The 22,866-nt window shown below is 41.4% G+C and overlaps 1 protein-coding gene across 6 annotated transcripts in view; it reads left to right on the top strand.

Annotated features, from left to right (window-relative positions):
• The window catches only part of FOXP1 (forkhead box P1), a 385,773-nt gene that overhangs the window by 304,397 nt on the left and 58,510 nt on the right, over positions 1-22,866 (top strand). For 5 of the 6 annotated variants that reach the window (XM_005149417.4, XM_034065980.1, XM_034065979.1 and 2 more), the window contains 4 exons: positions 5,080-5,217; positions 6,281-6,370; positions 11,621-11,780; positions 17,983-18,187. In XM_005149417.4, coding sequence (XP_005149474.1) covers positions 5,080-5,217; positions 6,281-6,370; positions 11,621-11,780; positions 17,983-18,187 — 593 coding nt within the window. The remainder of the gene's footprint in view (positions 1-5,079; positions 5,218-6,280; positions 6,371-11,620; positions 11,781-17,982; positions 18,188-22,866) is intronic. The other variant, XM_034065982.1, reaches the window with a different exon arrangement.

Raw genomic sequence — 22,866 nt, 5'->3', positions numbered from 1 at the left:
GATCAGATGTTTCATTCTGTAAACAAATATGAAAATATTCCCGTTTTTCCTCAGCTAGAAGAGAATGCAGAAGACAGCAGACATCCTGACATGCCGGGAAATGTCAGCATGGCCCATCGTGCTGCCTTCCGTGGGTCAGAGGGAGATCTTCCCTCCCGATAAAATATAATAAACAAAATTGTAATAATAAAATGCTAATTTAATTTTAAAGAGGGTTCCCCCCCCCCTTTCACAGGGAGTTGTATTGTTACGGAGAGAACAGTTATGCTAATGACAGACTACTTAACTGATTTTACATTAATATAATAAACATCACCTGTCTTAATGTGTTGTAGTGTATTATGGCAAAAGAACTAAGTCTGAAAGTGAGATTCCATTTTGCATCCTGAAGCAGCATCGCAGTTTCTGTGTGAATAATTCTAAGGGCAGCAATTTTGTTGTTGTTTTGGAGGATGAAATCCTGTGTCGGAAATGCTTTAGTCTCGGGGTGGAAGCGGGTCCTGCCTTCAGCACTTCTGATTTTGCTGGGCTCTGCTCTGGCTTGTGGCATCGTGCTTCTCTGCTTGCCAGGGTATCAGTGGTTTATCTTCTGTGGCATGAGCAAAGCTGGTTTGCATTGTTTCGGCTGAGATTTTTGTTTTATATTTCAGATGTATTGCACATAATAGCTTTCTAATAAGACAGCTGAAGTTAATTGTTTGGTTTTGCCTACCCGTATCTATTTCTATTTGTAGCCCAGTATTTTTAACTGTTCCTCAGTGACTCGCTCTTTCTGTGTTCAGCTTTGTTTTGCTCTGTTTAACTTTTATCACAAAATCTTTAACCGAAGAATTGCTGTTTGGAGAACCAAGGTGCCTGGTATGAGGTCTTGACTGAAATCAAGTTGGAACATACATTGCAGGAGGAAAGGATTTTCTGCCAGAGTTATTCTTTATGAATTAAGGAAATCCTCCCCATCTTCCATGCATGCCTGCTAACAGTTAACAGGACCACAACCGTATCCAACATTGAAGGCACATTGTGTGAAAATCGCATTCTTTTACTTTTTTTTTCACTTCATACAAGATTAAACTACTTGAAATAATTTAGCTAGTATTTAATTATATTAATATCACTGAAAATGGGGGAATGGAGATGATTAAATGGGACTAAATCATTTTCATCCCCGTGACCCTTGTCTGGGCTGTACGCAGGAGTGACAAATGCATCCCTGCTGTAGCTCTGTTGTGAAGTTAAAGGTGAACTTGGCCTAAGTTTGGGGCGGTTTTCCTTGGTCAGTGTCGCCAAAACCCAGCATGTTTATGGAGTTTGGAATGGGGGTACCAGAGGAGGCTGTGGGGAATGGGAAGGCAATGGGGGATGCAGAGGAGCAGCAGGCAAAGCTCTGGGAGGAGCAGTGTCTGAAAACAATTGTGAGTATTAAAGACATTTTTTGCCGTTGATGGTATTAGCATGTCAGCAGGTCTATACTAGCACGGCTCCGAAAGCCAAATTGCAGCTGTATTTTTACCTTTGCTGCCAGGTTTACATGCAGCTGGGTATCTACCACACCCTATTGTTATCAGTCAACAATACCAAAAGTAGTTCATTAATCATATCAATAACAACAATCGTGTTTCATGTGGAAAATGGAAATAAACAACTTCAAGAAAAGATTGATTTCTGCTCGGCATGCTAACTTAGCATTCTTTAAATATATCTGCCAGTAGTTTAATTTGAACTTCAACTCCCTGAAGGCAGTAAGACAGAATTATTTTAGTTCTTCATAAACTGCCTTCTGTGATTCATTGTTAACTCATAAAACACACTCATTTTCATGTACTTAAACAGTTAAGCCATTTTTAAAGTTGGTTTGTAATTTTTTCTGGCAACGCATTTAAGTTGGCATCTGAGAGATAGAAATCTAAAATTAATTTATAGCCCTCAGTTTAGGTTTCATTTACTATCGGGCAAAATATCAGAAATAAATATTTTTTTTATCTAACATAATATAAAGTATATTGCACGGTATCTGAAATAAAGTTTAGTTTTGACTGAATACACTCAAAAAGGGACCCATAAATATTAGAGAGCTGTAGTTAAGAACTTACATGACTGTTTTAAATACTATTGATTTAAACCACTGGCTAGATTTTATGAATCAAAGTGTAATTTCCAAGCTTTGGCTATATTTCTCATCGCTAAAGCACTCTCTCTTGTGTGCCTTTAGCAGCTTTCCAGACATTCAACACGGGATTAAATGATAGTAGTTACAATGATCAATAGGTTAAGACCGGTACAATCACTCTTACCGCTAATGACCTCGGTAGTAATGGGTAATAAAGTGTGGGCTATAATAGCCTATTGCTGGTGCTGCATGCCCTTTGATTCCTGGTATTACCAGGGACTAGCTACATGAAAAAGTTGGACATTGGGAGTTAAGAGAGTGGATATATAGGCCATCATTCTTAACTATTTAAAGTCCTCCAGCCACACGTGTGCCTGCACTTGTTCTGGAGGTGCATGTCATTTTTAACATGGTACTTTCTGGTTTATTTGAATTTGTTTCTAAAAGGTTTCTCTGAGTTGCTTTTTTGATAAGCTGAAGCATAAACTTTGGCTAAATGTGGTTGTTAGCCGTGTTTATAAATGGAAGGCAGGGCCTTCTTTGGAGGTGCAGATGTGGTGTGAAAATGTGGTTTCAGATGGTGAAATGCACGGATCACTGCAAACTTGCACTCCTAGGTGTGCCATATATATTAAAATAGATAGTGGTATATATTTTTCTGGCTGGTTAAGTACTTCTGTTGTAACAAAGAGTGTGCAGCTAAGAGATCCTTCTCCGGAAGGTACATGGCCAGTTTTCAAAAGCAGGGCCAAATCCTTAGATTTATCCCAAGATAAGTGTGAAAAAAAGCCATGGAAGTGAATGGGAGTTGCCTCTGCACAGTTGACGGCAGAATGCGGCCCTTCGTATTAATCACCGATGTGTAGGGTTTACAGCACCCCACCCTATTCCTGTCTGTATCCCTGCTTGTCGTCATAAATCTGACTGAAGAGTATTTGTGTTGTCTGTTTTCCAAGAAGGGCACAGAAAACATACTTAAACATGCTTCCTCTTCTGTTTGCTCGGCCCAACTTCAATGAAAGGCAGTACAAACCCGAGGGTAAAGTAAACTTCTCTGGGGATGAGAATAATGAAGGTGAGTCATGCTTCGGGGCGAAGATAGTGACGGCACTATTGAATTAAATAATTCTGTACTCCCAGGAAAGTTTTTGAAAAGACTATGGATTAATATACTCTGAATTAATGGGATTACCCATCCTGGTGACTCAGTGTCCTCAGAGCTAGTCCTACATGGCGAGGGGTGGCATGGCGCAGCAGCCAGTGGCTTTCTCATAGGCATGGGCAAATGATGCTGGCCACGGGAGACCTGGCTTCAGGGGTACTGGTGTTTGACCCATAATTAAATCTCCATTTGCTGTGTTCACGGCAGCCTGGACCACATTAGTTATGTGGGAACGCACCGTGCCACGGGGAATGCACAGAGCACCTCGCTGTGTTTGCATTAATGGGATGTCAGAAGCATGCGAGCCTTTGCTAGGCTTTCCTCAGACCAGTGTTTCCAAGGCAGTGCTTGGCCCTGGCACACAACGTGTACACAACAACACGGGGAGATGTGCAGCGTACATGCGTCTGACCTTCAGGAACCATTTTTAGTTCATCAAAATTAGTGATGCTGAGAAATCAGGACATCAGTGCATAATGACTGTGAAATTAGGAATGAGAGCTTGCTATGCAAATGACAGGACAAATCATGTGAAAAAGTCAAGATAAACTGCATATTAAGACATTATGTTACATAAAATTAATACCGCATTTCTCTCTTGCTTACTACTACACTGGAAGATATTTTTTGAACTCCTTTATCTCCTGATCAGCTATTGTCTGCTGCTTTTTTTTAAAGTGGTGCATAGAAAAAGTGCTAAACATATTATTACCTTTTATTGTAACACATGAGATGACAGGAGATCCTTTTTGGCAAAGTATATCCTTTACTGCCTTTAGGTTTGTGCTGTCACGTATTTGATTTGAAACTATAGAAAAGTAAGGTGCTTAAATATTACTGTTAAAACTCATATGGGTTTTGTCTTTTCCTCTATTGTTTTTTTTTCCCTTCCTTTTCTTTCCCTTTTTTGGGTGGAGGGTAGAGGGGTGGGTTTCTAGGGAAATAGTCTTCTTGCATTACTAGGACTGACAAAATGGTTCTCATGTAGTCTGCAAATTAAACACAAGTGCAGTGATTATTTTGAATAGCTAAATTACATTCTAGAAAGCTTGCAGAATTCATAGCATTGTCATTAGGTATCCGCTTGAATACAATTTGTGTAACCTTGGCCAAGACAGCCTGTCATTTTAATGTCAGTGTTTTATCTGAACAAGACATCATCCTTTCAGATACAGTGTACAGGTTCCTTGCAAAGATGCCCGTGCAGAAATGTGTTAACAGTTGCAAATATGAAATGCTATCAAGTTCATCACTGTAGCTGTTTGTCACTGAAATGTCATGGAAAGCGGCTTTTAATGGTATCTCACATAATATGAAAGAATTGAAGACATCTGTATGCTGGGTGAATATGGAATGGTAAAGACATCGTGGTAGGGCCTCTCTGTTAAAATTGCATAGGAGTCTAGTGCTGTTATTCACATCACTGAACCTTCCTTCAATTTTCTTAAAAACCTGTCGTAATAAGGTCTAGATCCCATCAGCTGAGGGATACTCAGCTCTGGATTTCTGCATGGAAGGCAAGGGTTTTCTGGGAGGGAAAGGACCCAGTTGATAGTTTCTTGTAAAAATAAATAAATCTTAACCGGGTTTACCATACTGCTTGCTGTAAAAAATTCCCATCGCAATCATGTTCTGCAGAAGGGGAATTTAGTCCCCAGGAGAACGTGTTTGGTACCTTGGTGGGGGCTGTGGTGGGCTGTAAGGACTTTTCCTTCAATACCCTCCATGCCAGGCTCGGGGATGCTGGGTGATGTGGAGATGCTGTGGCAGCACACTCTGACCCCCTCTTTGCTCTTCTCTTGGGCTTCAGGTTCCAGTGTCGGTGGCTATGATGACACCTCAAGTGATCACTCCCCAGCAAATGCAGCAGATCCTCCAGCAACAAGTGCTAACTCCCCAGCAACTCCAAGTCCTGCTCCAACAGCAGCAGGCACTCATGCTTCAACAGGTAATTGTTTCCTTAACAGCTCCAGTTGTTTGCTCCCTCCCAGAATGTTCCCAGGGAAAGAAGCTGCCCATGTCTCAGATCTGAACCTTGGAGCAGCCATGCTCTGGGATGAACTGACTGCTCTTGTTTTTAATTCTAGAAATAGCTACTGGAAACAAATCCAGGGAGCAGTGCTAGGAGTGTTTCCAAGATCAGCTAAATAATACAGATGCATATTTAAGTGTCAGGACTTCGGCAGATGTTCCTGTTGCTTTTGCCTGCATCCCCAGAAAGCATGGTGTGCCCTGACTAATGGGAATAAACAAGGTAGTAGGGTGATAATTCCCATTTTAGACCTTGTTATGTCCATCTGGCACCATAAAGGACTATGGAAATGGTGGCAATAAAAGTGAAGAGGTTTGCAAGCCTTAATTGGCTTGACTTCAGCCAACGTATGCCGTGTGGTGTGTCAGTGTTTCTCACAGCCTGTGGTCTTTTTTCAGCTCCAAGTTGGCCGCTGACAAGCCCCAAGGCTCCGTTATCATAGGGGTAGGGCACAGTGGGGGCTCAAGAATCCTGGGTGGACATCAGCATCCACCCCAGCCTGACCTTGTGTGCTCCTTCTTGCCCACACCAGAGCGCTGCCTGCGCTGTGCACATCTGGAGAGCGGGGAGAGGAGAGTATTTCCCAGGATGTCTATGCATGTATTGAACAACACTTAATACAGTCAAACCCTATCATTTAGAAAGCATGTGTGTTTCACAACAGAGATTCGCCAGGCTCTCTCAGCAAGGGCATTTTGGCTTTGTTGTTACAATCAAAGGTCATTCCATGCCTTATTTTAATTAGTTTGTGTAGAAAATGGTATGTTTTTCATCAGTTCATTTTGGAGATTACTTTTCAAACGATAATGCCAAGAATAGTCAGTGTGCACTGAATTTATTGTTGAGTTTCAAACTAAAGGTCAGACCATTACAGATAAAAGGATGCTATTTTTCAAATCACAGTTTGTGTGTTACACGAAAAAGGGACACTGAATTGGCTCTCCACTTTGTTACTCACCATCTTTCCTTTTCTTTGTAGCAGCAGCTTCAAGAGTTTTATAAGAAACAACAGGAACAGTTGCAGCTTCAACTTCTACAGCAACAACATGCTGGAAAACAGCCTAAAGAGGTACAGACAATACCCATTTTACTTTCAAACCACAGGTCCCTGGGGACTGTCTAGTGGCTATTAAACTGTCATTCATCTTATAAATGATTGCACAACTGAACTGACTCTATCGGGTCTCAGCTTTCAGATTTAGAGTTATTGTCCTGTTTTTGCCTGTATTTTTCTGTGCTTTCCATTTGCTTGCTGCCACATATTTTATAGCAGGGGACCATGCCTTGGTGTTTGGTACGAGTACTGGAGCAAGCATCTAGATTGTATCTGGGGAGAGTGCTTTTGGAAGTTAGTTATGTTGTAAAGGGGAGGGGGCAAGGCAGCAGGCCCAGATACGGCGCTGTTCTCTCTAACAGAGCAAAATGCTGAGATGTTGTTTGGGTTTGCAGTTTCCACATGCAGAGGTTCTGGTTGCACGTTCTTTGGAGCATGGCTTTAGCAGGAGGAACCGCACCATAACAATGTTGGTGGTGGCACCAAGAAATGAGGTCTGAGACATAGCCTGGGAACGCTGCCTGTTCATGGTGTGGTGGTGGGAGACCTCATTCTGATGCCACCATAGTCCATGGCATGGACAGGACAGGGCAGGGTAGTTGCTGCCTATCCTTTCAATACACTTTCAAAGTACCTGTTATATCCTAAACTTTGTTGGTGTTGATGTGCTTAAATTTAGTTTTGGTGCAGTTACGTTTCTTTTTAAGCCACTGAGTTCACCTCTCTAGTCAAAAGGAGTTGGAGGCTTTCATGTTTAATCTGACATCAGTGCTGGCTTAGGTAGATCCTAGAAAGCTGCTTCTTGGCATGAGACTCTGTGTGATGTCCTGCCATAGCGGCAACGTTTGTGTGTCACTTTACAAGTGGTGGTGCTCGGAGCACACACTGATTTCTGCCCCCCCACCAGATTTCGGCAGTTGTGCCACCTGTGCCAAGTTACAACCCAGAGTGAATTTTTCCAGCTGAGTTATAAACCCCTGAAAATAGGGGGTTTATAATGGAAACGCTGACACAACCTTAACCATAGCACGCTTACGGGCGCCACTATAATAAAAAGGGAACAGATTAAAAAGTGTCTAAAATGTAAATCTAAAGGACTAACAGTAATTAAAATGGAAATGGCACAGGGAGGGAAGGCATGTAATTGTGAGATATCACTGTGCAGAATGCTCTCAGCTTTGTTTTGCTGGCTGTTTTTCTAATTCAGTAGGGCTTACTCATCAGTGGCAGTTCAATGGGCGTTAATGACTCTGGGATGCAGGCATCACTCTGGACAAAGAAATGATTATTGTGCGGTCAAAAGAAGTTCAAAGACAAGAAGGGAATTTCAGTTTTTTCCTTAGAGATCCACATTCAAGAGCATATAAATTAAGCCAAATGTTAAAAACCACAGTCTGAAAGCTGACTTCAAAGTCACAACTCTCTAATTAATGAACTGCGAGCTTCAGTTTGGACAAGTCGTGGTTTGATGCGCCCATAAATCAACATGACAGGTCTGTTTCACAGTCTCAGACAGCGCTTGTCATTGAGTCACATCAGATGTAAACACAGCAGAAAAAAGAGGGAATATGAAGGAGGTGCAATTGATCAACAGAATTGGTAAAAACCCACTTTTGAAACACATTATGCATGATCACAGGAAATGGCGATAGCCTCAAGAGGCTTTCTCCTTCTGCTGTTGCTTTTTTGAATCAGATTTCTAACAGCCTTCAAAAGGGAGAATAAGAATTATGGAGCTTCTCCCCTGTGGCTGGCAGGCAATAACCCCCTGTTGTTATTTTGTGCTTCTTTCTTTTCAAAGGCGTCAAAATTTAGTTTTTTAAAGATCTTTAACTCTATATTTGAAGACAAACAATAAAGGGCTGCCACTGTCATTCTTATCAGTTACCAGGGATTGTATTTTTTCTTTCTGTTGCCACTTCTTATTAACCTCTTATTTGGTCTATTAGACATAGTTTTGAATGCAAGCCTGCATGCTGGGAGAACATGAAAGTTCAGATGAGCTCAGAGGGCAGATAAAGAAATTTGAAGGGGAAAGTTACACAGCAGAATGAACGATAAAAGTTAACTCTTCTAAATTGCTGTTGTCAGACAGGAGAGCATCTCAGACACAAAGATGAGGGCTTGGAGCTTAAAGGAAAAAATACTTTGTGTTAAAAAAAGACGAGAAGGGAAGTTAGACAATGTGGTGGCATTTCAATATCTAACACACTGATTTACTGTGGTCACACTTCTGATACTACACTATCGAAAGCAACAATAAGAAAGGACTCCTTCCTGTTTTAAGACGATCATTTTAATACGATAGCTGTTAAGAGAACAAGGGGCCCAAGTCCTTCAGCTTTTTGTAGGGGTCGGGAGGGTATTTTTGCTGATGGTTTTAGTAGAGACCCATTTCAACGCTGCATTTCATCCCACAGGTTTGTTCAGCCCCATTTTTCCTGCCTTAAGGCTGTTCTTCCTAAATTAGCATGCAAGTGGTGGTCTTTTATTTTTATTAGTATTATTATTGTCCCCCCCCAGTACTAACAACTGGCAGTGGGGTGCCATGGCAAGCAGTGCCATGGTGGGGATGAGTGGCTGCGGTGGTAACGAAGGCTGAGTTCGTACCTTGACAGATGGAACAAGTGTATTCATGTACTGCATCCCCCAAGTCATTTTGTGAGTGCCTTGTCCTATTGTACTGTCTTGAAAGAGGGAAAACACAACCAATCTCCCAAACCCCACTGGTAAAAGGGATCTGTCCCCCATGCAGAATGACAGGCGGACCCAGTAAGGTGTCTGGTGGGTTTTACTAGAGGGCTGCATGGTGTAGCATAGCACAAGAGGTTCTGAAATGAGATCCAGGCCCTGTGCCCATGGGGCTACCTCTCGCCCTACCAGGTCAGGTGTCCCTAAGGCAAAGGGGGGCTTCAGAGCTGCAGAAGGATCCCGCTGTGTGCCATGGCACTGGACGGAGTGGGCAGTGTGCCGAACAGGGCCGTTTGTCCTCCGGCAGCTGTGACAGTTTATGTTAGGCAGTAGGGAGTAACCTAAGAAAGGAAAACAGACCTTTGACAGAAGCTTTAGGGAGGGGATCAAAAATGCAAGTTTTATCAGGATATTTCAGCATTTTAACACTGACTACTGACCTGACAACAGGACTGCACTGAGACCTTTTTTGTATGCATTCAATTGTGAGAAGTAAACAAACTGCCTTGTATCCTGTGTTTGGTAACTGGGTGGGGAGCACAGTTTGGCAATGTGTCTTGCTTTTAAATTCTTTCTTGGACAATGGGCCTTGTATACTTTTATATCCTGGCTTTTCAAAGTAGAGAGTGTTCAAGAGTTTTTCTTAGGATAGCTGAAAAGACAACTATGGGCATCAGTCAATTTATATAAAGGTTGTTGGTTTTCTTAAAAAAAGAACAAGGTAACTTTACAGTCAGATGGCAAATGGGTAAAACACAGCTTACTGTAACTAGATTTTTATGTAATACCATTTATTATATATATAAATATATTTACAAAATGAATATTTATGGAGGCAAACAATAACTCCTGATATAACTGTTACTAGGGCTTGCATTCATCTGGTGCTGTTGCAGATAGTTGCAGCAGCTGGATCTGTCTGAGCAAGCTGTTGCAAAGAAATGAAAACTCTCCAAGGTTCAGAACATCTAAACACTTATTTAACTGTGTTCTTGAAGTCCTAGATTTCCTTTAGAAAGAAGAGAAATCGATTTTATAAATAAGATAAACAGACTGACTTACTGTCAGTACAGTTGTGGGTACACAGTTGGTTGCCCCATTAAGGTTGATGGGGCACGGTGGTAGAAGAAAGTGTGGGACAACCCCCTGGCGGTGTTCATCAGTCCTGTTCCTGCAGCTCTGGTGGAGTTCTTTCCCAGCTTGACACCAGTATGGAATGGGGCTAAGTGATGATTTGGCTTGGCGTCAGGGAAGGGTGACAAAAGCTTGAGGTCTGGCTGGGGTTTGTTTGTGAAAGTATGTGGGTTTGTTATGGAAAGAGTTAATTTTTCTTTCCATAATTGTTAGCCATAATGTGTATAAGACCTCCACCTTGATATGATTCCTAGCAGATTAGGGATATTAGATAATTTCCTTCTATTTATTGTACTACTGCACTGTATTATCTTTCTATCACTCAGATAATTACTAAGGAAATCTACATTAATTTTTTTTGGCTAGCACAAGGAACTGCTAAACACTGGCATGATGTATTGATGTTTTACACAACAAAAGTTTTCCTCCTGTCATTGTACAATAAATAAAAAGATATTTATCAAAATGCAAAGCCTTTCATGGGTTTTAAAGAACAAAGCAAATAAAATACGAGATGAGCATGGAAGCAGAACCTAGAGGCTTCCTTAACTGCACAAAATTAAGGACTCTGAAGCCTGGAGTACTGTACATATTAAACACTCACATTCAAGTAAGATGTTGTTTGCTAAATTATGAATGTGTGTAATTAAAATCTAGTGGCTGTTTCTATGAAAGATTTACAATGTTATTTCATCGTTTGTCATGGCTAATTAACAATATTAGATGAAGTTTTTCTTCTTCAAAGGTCTGATTTTTTCTCATTTATTTATGTCAGAAGTGATAAACAGAGTAGTTAAAAGCTTCTCCGGGTACAGTAGTGAGAAAAGCAACATGTTCTCTTACACCTCAGAGGTTCAGGGTTCACATCCCTGTGGAGTAAAGCAGCTCCATCTTCTTTCTAGTGAGAATAATTAAAATTTTCAAAGTGCAGAAGTATCAGCCTTAAACACAGCACAGACTATTCCAAATATAACAAAGTATTGTGGGGCTTGATGGATGAAGCAAGCAGAGCACAGCACAGGGTTGTTTTTCATTACATCTAAGTGTGATGTGATGGTGGGGTGTGATTCTCAAGTTATGCGTGTTCTTTGCCTCAGAATTACACAGGACTTTTAAGAGCTGCCAGCAGCATTTGCTTTACCCACCACTGAAGCATAGTTGCTTCTGGGGTAAAACTTGACCTGTTGGATCAGGAGATGCTGCATACACTGTTAGTTGGGATGGGAGGAAAGATTTGGGTAGGATGAAAGTAACCACTGGAGGTGGGAATCGACTGCAGCCCTATGCCTTGGGGTCTTTGATATGCGGTGATGGGCTCACTAGCTTGCCTTGATAGTGGGTGACTGTGGTCAGCAGCTGAAGGGTGTTGAGACGAGGAGCCCTGTAAATCCTGTTAACGCATTGCTTTGAACTGACAAATGTGCATTTTTTCTCTTCCAGCCCCAGCAGCAGCAGGTGGCTACGCAGCAGTTGGCCTTCCAGCAGCAACTCTTACAGATGCAGCAGTTGCAACAGCAGCACCTCCTGTCTTTGCAGCGTCAGGGGCTGCTGACGATCCAGCCTGGCCAGCCTACTCTGCCTTTGCAGCCCCTTGCACAAGGTTGGTGAGGGGTTTGGGAGTGGTTGGGTGTCTGGCAAAACGATAGATAGCATGCGTGCACACACACAGAGTTGTCACTCAGTAAGAAAGAGACAGATCTCATAGGCTCATAAAATAATAAACACAGAAAAAACCCTGACAGGCAGGGCAGGCACGATAGAGGTATTTTCTGAGAAGGGCAGTGCTGAAATCATGGACGGCTCTGGCTAGCGGGAGGCAGGCAGTTCGGAGTTCAGATGTGGGTTGCACAACTGTAGCCAGTCTGGTGGACTTGAAGCTGCTGGTTGTACTCATCTGGGCTTCACATCCTTCACAGGAGGCGTCTTAATCGATTCTTGGTGCTCAGTTCATGGCTTAAGGTAGCGTGAGAGCAGCTTTTCCTTCTCTAAATGTGCTATTTGGGCCCTTTCTGGTTCCAGCCTGGCAAAGAGCCGGGCGCAGAGCGACTCTGATCTGCACGCTGCCGAGCTGTAGAAATTGGATTGCCCTTTACAGCAGCTGGGAGGGAGAGGTGGCAGTGTCTCCTCTCCATGCCTGTTTACATGGCCCTCATTTCACTGCCTGTGTGCATCATAGCTTCATTCCTTCCTCCACACTGAGGCAAATTGAGATTAACTCCGTTTAATTTTAATGGTGTTGTTGACAATTAGATCCTCCTACTTCTTTATTCACCCCGCACTCTGCCAGAAGTTACTGCTTTGCTGAAATCCCTATTTTTATTTTTCTTTTAAGTTATTGATACATTGAAAGCAATAACTACTTAATCTCTGTATTTCTGACAGTGATTATAACCTGGGGGTTTTATTCTCTCTCTTCCTATTGGGCTTGAATTTACTGTTCTGTATTGAACTAGGTTTGTCTGCAAGTGCTTGGGACATTTTTACAGTTTTGGTTGAGCTCTGGCTGCTGTGGTTAAGGCATCCTATTCAAAGTTGGCATGGCTTAGGGAAGACCAGGTCTTTCAACCATGATGTTGGTATTTCTCAGTGATCATGCCTTTTTGTTCCCTTGCTCCATAATAAATTTAAACATCCACCTCAGCAACTTGAGTCAGCTCAGGCTGAATGACTAGAGCTCTTCAGAGCAGCCTTAGGGCTGCTACTAGTTGCTAAACCATATAATGAATTTACGTTCAGCTCTATACAGTTAAATGGGGGAGACAGGACAAAATTGGTTCTGTTCTTCACCTTCTTTTTTTGTGTGTCCATAACTGCAAAAAGGAGAGTGAGGTAGATGGAGAATATTAACTTCAGTGGGTAAATGGCAACAAAACTGGGGAGTACTTTGTGTGTGACTGGCATGTTTTATTTAGGCTTATTTTTGCCAGACCCACAAAGGAATTTGAGTGCCTGGTTTAAAAGGGTAAGGTTTGGGGACCTACCACCTCTCTCTGCGAGACTCAGTTCAGCATTTCCATCATCCCAAAGCTGGACACCAGGTCTATAATAGTCCTGTGCGTGAGTCAGAGGCAGATGTGCAGAAAGGTGGTACCTGGCTTGGAGCTGCATGGTCAGGCCTGGGGTGGTAGCTGGTCAGTCACTGTCGATGCACACTCTGATGGGGAGAAGGCATGAAACGAGTCTAGGAAAAAGGGCACATAGATGAAATGCCATTTATACTTGCAAAATGTTGTATTGTGCATTAATTATGCTTCAGATTTATTGTTGGAAGCATCCCAAGGTGTTCCCACACACCCTCCGGGCTCAGGCTTCAACCTTTCTAATTTTTCCCACAGCTCCTATACTATTAAGTTTGCTTGGTAAGGTTCATTGTATAGTACATCAGTTAAGCTGTCCAAAGGAGGGCAATTGGGCAGTGACAAGACATGCTCATGTGTAATGTGAAAGAAATGAATGTGGTGATGCATGAAGTGTAATCTGTGCGGTAACACATCGGAGACACCAGTAGGTAATTCAGCAGTTGTGGCATTGATTGATATGGTTAGCAGGGTAGTGTAACTATTAGTCCTCACGAATAAGCGTATTTAAAACCTAAGGGGTGCTGCCTTGCACACTGGAGACGACATAAACATAAGCTGAAAGAGCTGGTTCTTGCAGGGAAATCAGTTGTGAGCACTGGGGGAGGCTGGAGCCGGGGGCTCAGTGGAGGGAGGAAGGAGTAACTTGAGAATTCAGGCAGGGTGCAGTGCAGTATGATATTTTATTTTTCTTTATCAGAGAGACGATGGCTTAAAACTGATGTCGTTATGAGGTTTAAATCAACTTTCTGCTTGCTTGAACATGGTCACCTGGGTATGGAGGTACAAGGACACAAAGAGGTTGAGCAACTCTGTTTGTCTTTGAGCTGGTGATACCTGGGGTTGGGAAATTGAGTTCCGTGAGCAGTAATCTGTCAACTGTCCCCACAACATACATTTTTTAAACCTGTGCCTACATTTTCTTTCATAATCAAGGGGACAAGTTGTGCTGAAAAATGCAATGAAGAGCCAGGGCTATAGTTTAAAATAATCGGTAATGGACACTTCTTAGTGTAAAGGAAGAATTACATACATCATGCCCTTTTATTTTCAGAACAGTTTGCAAGACTGAGACAAATACTGTAAGTGTGCATATAAAGCAATCTCATCCCCTTAGTCAGTGTAGCTGTGAATTTGGTTAAAAGCATTTTGCTTTTATTCTTAAGTATCTGCAATAGTAATAAATGTTTTTAAGGAGAGAATGCTGCTTCGTAAGTGATATTTTTGTTATGTTTTCAGAACTAATACATTGTTTAAAGCAGTATTTTAGTTTCATTTTAGTTTTTAGTGCTTGCCCATTGTCTTACACAAAATACCACATCCTTTAATGTTATATTTGTGTAGTCTTTGCTGCTTTGTATTTAGACACATGTATAATCTAGATTTTACATCTGTACATAGTGGCAATTTAAAAATAAACCGCATTTCAGCACTGTTCTGAGCTGCGAGAGCTGGATCTTTAGCGGCTGCAAAGTGAAACTGCAAATCGCACTTCAGATCACCCGTGAGTGAAAATAATAGGACTGAGACATCTGGGTGCCTGATTGCTCCCATGGATTTGGCAGTTTCAGGGCTCAGTCCCGCTCTGGTATGTAGGAAGTTGCAGCACCAGCAGCAGAGATCTCGGGTAATTGCAGCACAGTTCTGGGAATCTGACTTGGAATTTAGCTCTCACAGTTAAAATGAAACTGTTAAATGGTAAATTACATAATTTATTGCAAGTGTTCATGGATCTATTTGACTTGCTTTTACCATTTGTTCTATTATTTTATTTAACCATTTTGCTGGGTGAGTAATGAGCACACCTTTCAGCTGCCCAGTTTGACAGGCTTGGTAGGAATTCTCTCCAGGATTACACTAAAAGAATGAAATCTGTGGAAGGAGGAGAAGGACTTTTTCTAGATTTCGTTTTATCAATTAATTGATGTTGTAATTTTAAAGTGATGATTGTGTGCAGATGAGGATGACATCACACTTAACTCTTCATATTAACATCACCCAGCCTGAAATCCTCCTTACTCTCCTCAGCATTCTTTCCCCACACGGTTAGATTTTGTTTTACTTACAGTATTTGGTACAGTTACCACTAGTACTAGTACAACCTACACTTATATAGGAAGTTAGACCAAACAGCTTTTTATTGACTTCTAGAAGATCTGCATATAAATGTAAAAGTGTATGCAGGTATAAATACTGTGTGTATATATTTTGACAGCTGTAACATTTGCAAGCTTTTCCTTGCCATAAATAAAGCATTAGTAGATCCAGAAATGACCAGGAAGAGATGGGAAGGGGAGAGGAGAAAGGGGAACAGGGAGAGGGGATGCCAGCCAGTCTCTAATTGAAAACCTGCAGAAATCCAGATAAGGGAGTGGTGGCAAAAAAAAAAAAAAAAGTGAAAAAAGGCAGGTTATTCTTTCCCTATTTGCTTATTCTGGAAAATAAAAATAGGTGTCGACTCATATGGTCTCCTATCAATATGTTATCAACAGACAAGTCTATTCACTATTGTTTCAATTGAGTAAACAGTGGTGTAAGGGTCAGCCGTGCTCCCAGGTAATTGTTAGTGTGCAGACAGTCCTGTCAAGCGTGTTGGCTAAAAATACATCCCACACTGTCACTTCGCAAGGTGTTTGAAAATAATAGCCCTACACAGCAAAACAGGACACAGGCTTGTGTACTGACCTTTGTCTTTGTTTAATTTGCTCAGGGGTTTAATTTTAAGCGACAAGTAATAATTGAATATGTTTAATAACTAAATGCTCATTTGGGACAAAATCCATCAGAATGTAATTGGCATTTTGGTCTGATGAAAAGCAAATGACGTGGCTTTAGCGAATCGGATGTGTCCGAAGAATATCTGATCACTTAATGTATAAATTGAAGCCTTTTTTTCATAATATATATTAATTGCAGATACTTAAGTATTTTAGCATTTTTTTGTAGTGAACCGTTACTGGAGACCGACTGTTTTTGTTAATGCTACTCTCAGAAAGGCGGGGAAGGTTATTGGTCTGTCGTGCAATAATTTACTCCTCTTTGATATGCAAACGATCCACGGTGAATATAAAAAAATCCTATCAGACTCATTTCACAGTTCTTAACCACTTAGATTCTCTGGAGTCTATCGCCTCATTAGACCACTGCTCTCCAAAGCTAGCATAATTAAAATCTTTAACAGTTTAGCAAAGTAAAGATGTTTGGCTGATCACGTTGAGATGATTATCTATCCATTGTATTCTAAATGACAAAAATAAATTAAATTTAGACCTTGGCATTTTTTATTATGTGTTTCAAATGAATATAATGCATATTGCCTTTTTATTTTTTTATTTTGATACCTTAGGTTTGGTGAGATACATGCCTGTGTGAGCTGCTGCTGTACACTCAGAAAATGGCAGGTTTCCTTAGGATAGCTCCGGTGCTACAATATGGTGAAACAATGAACAGTCATCCCAGTGATGGACTGGGAGCACAGTGATGAGAAACCTCTTTACAAACACACAGACACTGGCTTTTGTTAATCTGTTTTACCCTGAATATTTAAGTGATGCGTCTCTACTGCTAATTTTTTCCCATGGCCTTCTCTGAAAGAGCACTGAGCTAGTCTTCAGTGAGAGCAACTTGACTTGTTTGATCATGTCACAAACATAAGCTTTATCCAAAAGCATGATCTCAGTGTGAGCCTGTGTCACGCTGACGCGTGCAGCTCCTCTTCCAGCCTGGAAGTTTGCAAAGTTTTTGCTTGTATTACTTATTGAATGCTGTGTACTAAACCTGGTGTCCATTTTGACACCGTAAAAAAATACATATTTTTTATTATTATGATTTCTTGAAGCTTATTTTATGTTTTCATTTTACTTTTGAATGGCTCATTAGCATTGATCTAAGAAATGACAGTAATAATAGTGTTACTTGTGTAGAAAGTTATACAGTTTTTCAGTAGACACATCCATCAATTAAGTGAGCAGTTCAAGAAACCAAAATTAATGAGAAAGATAGGTGTGTTAATGAAATAATCATAGTATAATCAATTTGACTGTTAAAATTTGAAAAGCATTTCAGGAAGACAATATGAATTCATAATTTATGTCTAAAAGTGATTAATAAAAACTGTATTTAATAACAAAGCTATTTGTCATCATTTAAAACTTAAGCACAAAATTAGTCATATTGTGGTTCATGTTGTCATAATAATAAAGCTGAGTATTTTTTTCCCTAAGACCTTCTTTTCTTTGAAAAAGAGGTTAGAAAGTATTCACTTTCCTTAAAAAAATAAAAAATAATAATAAAAAAAGGAAAATAAAGTAATAAATTTCTCCAGCTGACTGCAGAGTAGCATTTGGCCACCTTTGCTGTTGGCCTGGCTGTGAGCTCAGGGGGATTTCTGCCTGAGTAGGGACCTGGAAATGGGGCTTCTTGTCTAAAAATCACTTCATAATAATAATAATTAATGCAGCGTGCGTATGTGGTGTTCTGTTGTGTGGATCCCCCTGCCCATAGCCCACATCTTGCATTACACAGGTATCACAGGTGGCATATGAGAAGAGTCAGCAGAGTCGAGCAGTGTTTAATATTAGACTTAGTTATTAAAAAAAGTACATGTGCAAAAACACACACAAACCTAACACTAGGCTTTGTTTACTGACTCTTTGATTTAATTACTGTTTGAAGACGGCCGAATTAGCTGTTAATTGATTTAATTATCCAATTTGTTTGTTTCAGGCATGATTCCAACAGAACTGCAGCAGCTCTGGAAGGAAGTGACAAGCTCGCACACAGCGGAGGAGGCAGCCAGCAACAACCACAGCAGCCTGGACCTGTCCACCACCTGTGTCTCCTCCTCTGCGCCGTCTAAGACCTCCTTAATCATCAACCCACACGCCTCAACTAATGGACAGCTATCGGTCCACACTCCTAAACGGGAGAGGTAGGTGCTGGTGGGGTTTCCACCTGGGAGCATCTCTGGAGAGTGTGCTGAAATGATGGCAGAATCATTGGGAGCAGTGGCCAACTGCCTTGGCCTCGGTTTTGTCCTCCACTTCTTGCTCTGTCTGGTTTTGGCGTGGTTGAATAGAGTCTCCACTGGGCAGAATATGCTTCTTTTGTTCAGGTCTGTATGGCTTGTTAATTGGATCAATGTGGGCACAATTAGCTAATTAGAAGTGCATTGGATAAGCGTATTGGGAGAAGTGTGAAGAGCGTAAGCTGGGTTTTTTGAGTTTTGCATCACGGGTGGTGTTGCGATTGATGTGCTTTGGATTTGCAGGCTGGAGGTGAGGCATGAAATCTGTTGGTCAGTACAGGCTGTTTCACCACCTGTTTATCTGCCAAATTTCAGTGCCCTTCTTGTCTAACATGTTCCTTTCTCCCCTTTTTTTCCCCCTCTGTATTTACCTGCTTTCACGTGACAGGATATGCTTGAGTTCACCACGTTTCTTTAAAACAAAGTGGATTTTTTTTTATTTTTAAGTGCTGATAAAATTAGCTAACTGATGTTGTTTGGCTTTTTAAAGTGTGAGTTAATTTATACTTGCTAGGCTTGCATTGTTATGAGAAATGGCTTAAATCAGGGGTTGTCTGTTGATGTGCTTCTCAGTGCGGGCTCTGCTTTATTCCAAAGGATGCTTTATTGCAGGTTTGTTTCTTTACACCCCCAGATTTCACTGAGGCGTGTCTAACACCGTAACTTTTGCTTACAGTGAGATAGAGATGGTCCCAGGAGCTCCAGCCATGGGTACCAGCTCCTGCTGCAGCCTCAGCATCACTGCTGGCTGTGGAGGAGGAGGACAAGGGTCTCTGGGAGTGTATGAGCAGCATGGGTGCAGAGGGGAGGGCAGTGCTTCTTTGCATTCAGGAGAGTCCCCTTGCCCATCTAGAAACGTTAGAGCAGACACTAGTGAAAGCTGGATTTTATGGAAACTGATGGCTTTGTCTTTCTGTCCTCCTTTCATTCATTAGAAAGAGGATAATGGAATTTTTAAGCCATAGAGTTTATATTTCTGGTGGTCTGAAAGTAGATTGATAGGGAAGCTATATAAATACCTCTTATATCTCTCTAATATTAAGAAAATAGTGCTGTTGGGAATAGATAGATTTTAAAGGAGAGCACACCCACTGTTGAAAGAACTGCTGTGTGTGTAAGGCGTCATTTTATATCCATTGCAAGGACACGTGGGGGAACATCAGCGTATACATTTATAATGCACGCAAGTGTCAAGGACATGGTTTTCATGAAGACTTACATGGGATACTAAAAACAATTTGATGTTTATTAAACAATTAAATTCCCTTTTTGCTGCATACGGAGCTGAACAAGATGGGTTTATGACTTTTCAATAAATTTTTTATCTATGTTTTTCTTACTGAGTATATAAAATAAAAACCCATGCAGTGCAATGGATCTTCTTTCACTAAATAAAGGCATGTACTGTCTGCTAATGGCAGTCTAAGTGAGGAAACAGTATGCCATTGCTGTTTAGTTTGAAATGCTGTGGCAATACAGGAATCTGTTCTGAAGTAAGAATTTTCTCTATGTATACTATTCAGCAGACTGTAAATCCATGTGTCTGAGTCCTTTAATTGTGACCTGGAGGCAACTGGGATCTACAAAAAAGGTGATATATAAGTTTTTATCAGTCCAGTTCCAAATAAATTAATAAGGAAGGCGTAAACTTGCCATTTGTATTGTTTGAGGTTTTCTTTTAGTTTAGAACAGTTAAAATCCTCTGTGTTTGAATTGATAGCTGTGTTGTTAAAGCTTGCCATTGTACTTTTCATAAATATCCACTGAGTTCTCTACTACAATATCAAAATACAAAAATAGGTGTATTTAAGATTACAAATAAGAGAGCTGCAGATTTTGCTTTATCTTGCCTCTGTTTGGTACATGGACGGTTTATACCATCCATTTGCTGCAGTGATTGAATTACATCTTTATCCATAAGTAGAGCAGGAGACTACACGCAGAAGAATGCCTACTGATGCACTTAAGGGTTTTTTTGCAGTCTCATCAGGCACTGTGGTGCCTGCCTGGATTTCATATGACACAGAAACTCCCCTTGTTGAGATGTGTTGCACTGGTTTTCTTTCTGAAAGGGTATTTATCTACAGGCAGGGAGTTTGGGTGGTGTGTGAGCAGTGAGGAAAGAGTAGCTGTGCTCCGCCATCAGATACAGATTTGAAGGCTCACAGAAGGTGAAACTTCAGTGTATTTACAGAAACGTGAGCACAGGCATGAGCAGGCCTTGGTAGTTTTTTTTCTTGCAAAGATTAAAACTAGAAAAAGTCGTGAGTCTGGTGGGAGCATGAATTTGTTAGACTTCTCCTGAAATCATAGAATCATAGAATAGTTAGGGTTGGAAAGGACCTTAAGATCAGTGTATGTTCTTGAACTCAGCTAGTTCAGCACAACAACTGAGCCTGCAAATACAAGGGGCATGTGGAGGTGGTCCCTAGCCCAAGCTCAGGTCAGATGGGGATGCTGGAAGGGCTTACAAGGGAGATATCAGCCCTTCCACCTCCCATCATACAAGCTTGCAGGCTGGGCTTGCCAGGGCAGAATTTTGGGTTATGGTTCCCCCTTCTTGTTCCTGTACCTTCTGTGCAACTGGCTGTGAGCTTTGCTCTTGATATAACCAAGAGCTATTTATTTAGATTTAAGCAACACTAAAAAGCACATAGTAAAAGCTGTAAGTGTCTTAACAGTTAAGCACAGCCAGATCATAACGACTGCCCCACAGCAATAAATAATCATATACAGGTAACATTAACTTTTAGGGTGTGTTGTAAAGCTGTTTTCTCCCCCTTCCTTTTGGGCTTTTGAGAAGGAGTGGGCTGCAGGAGGCAGGTTGTTTATGTGGGAGTTACTATCATCACTGTCATCTCTGGCACATGTCACTGGGATAGTTCAGCTGTGTTTTACAGGGTTCCTGATCCCACAGATTGGGTTGGGAGGCTGCTGCAGACCTGCATAAAAGTGAGCAGCCAAGCAGCAGCTCTGCAATACATCGGGGTAAAAGCATGCTTTGGTTATAACCACGAGGCTTAAAATATCAGGAAAAAGGTCCTTGGCTGCTTGGTATGCCCACATGGCACTGTGCTGCCAGCCCAGCCTCATGGTGCTCACAGCAAAGCTTCAGTCCTGTGCAGGCTGCAGGGGTACAGCTCTTAGTTTCACTGGTGATGCTGACCACTGTGGGGCTGCCGTGCTTGGAGCAAAAGTTCTCCTTTGTGGCAAAAAGCAAGTGGCAGGCGGTTGGCCAGAGTCACCCCAGGGTGTTTGAAAAGCAAAACCACATTCGAAAGCAGGAGACATCCTGGGCAGGGGCTAGGGAGCATTGTGGTGCTTCTCTTGGTTTCTTTTTGCTCTGTGTGTGTAGCTTTCACAAGAATGAAACAATTCTAACTGGAAAGAATGGGTTAATGCTTTCATTCGTTTGGGCTTTAAATGTATATTACATCTATGCTTTTGTCCCACATTTTGCCCAGTTTCTGTAAGTAGCGGCAGCAGCAGCTCTGGGGTTTGGTGCACAGCAATCTGTTAAGGAGATAAATAATCTGCTTTGGTATGACACTCCTACTCTCCTCTTTAATTTGTCTTACACAAGGAAAATTATAATTAAATCATTCAGGGTAAACCCTTGAGTGTAGAGAAGGAAAAAACACACTTTGGTAAAGATTGCCAATAGAGACCAACTTCCCTGTTGTGCCGTGCAGAGACATTTATCAATATTCAGCACTATTAAAGAGAGAACATTTCATGTGATTTGTGAGGCGGATGCCAAAGCTCAAATCAAGGCTTGTTAAGATCCTTTCCCCATGCAATCATGGGCATTCAGCATCATTAGAATTCAGCACTGACTGTGTGTTTCATGCTTTGATTTTACTCAGACAATTTAATAATGTTTATTGTGCTGATTATATATATAAATTCACTCAATGCAATAAACATACCTCAGTCATCAGTACCCTAAGGGAAATACTTAGTTATAGATACTTGTATTCGCTCAGGATAAACGAAAGTGAGACCATCAACCAGCATGCAAACCTCTCATCATCTTATCAGCATTTGGGTTTCTTCAGTAGGAAGCATTTTCTCTACACAAGTAAATAAATAAGTAACAGGAGCTAGTTAAGTACATCTGCCGTGTGTAGAAATAGCAAGGACAGAATTCGCTTTCCATCTCATTCCACTGCATCTTATTTGGAGGAAGCTGGATTAATTTCTTAAGAAAAACAGCAAAACAAATGCCCGCTCACTTTAGGTGAACACTAACTTTATAACCTGATGTGCAGTGGGCATCCCAAAACCTGCATGCTTGGGAATGTGCCCTATGTGGAATGGTTTGGAAAAGCAGAACGATGCAGAATTCATTGGCCTTTTGCAGTGACCAGGGGTTGCTCCAGTGACCAGGGGTTACACCAGTGTGGACTTGAACCAGGAGGTCTGGGTGTGCTTTGGAGTGGTGCAGGCACCTATGTGCTGGTCCCATCCTGTGGCATTGTTCTTCGACTGTGGCAGCAGCAGGACGGTGGAGACTGTATGTAAACCAGTGAGGTATTGAAAGTCCAGACATACTCATTTAGGAAACACATGTATTTGCAAGA

Source organism: Melopsittacus undulatus, chromosome 9 (assembly GCF_012275295.1).
Source record: "Melopsittacus undulatus isolate bMelUnd1 chromosome 9, bMelUnd1.mat.Z, whole genome shotgun sequence".
Classification (NCBI taxonomy): Eukaryota; Metazoa; Chordata; class Aves; order Psittaciformes; family Psittaculidae; genus Melopsittacus; species Melopsittacus undulatus.
This window is presented reverse-complemented; position numbering and strand designations above follow the sequence as displayed.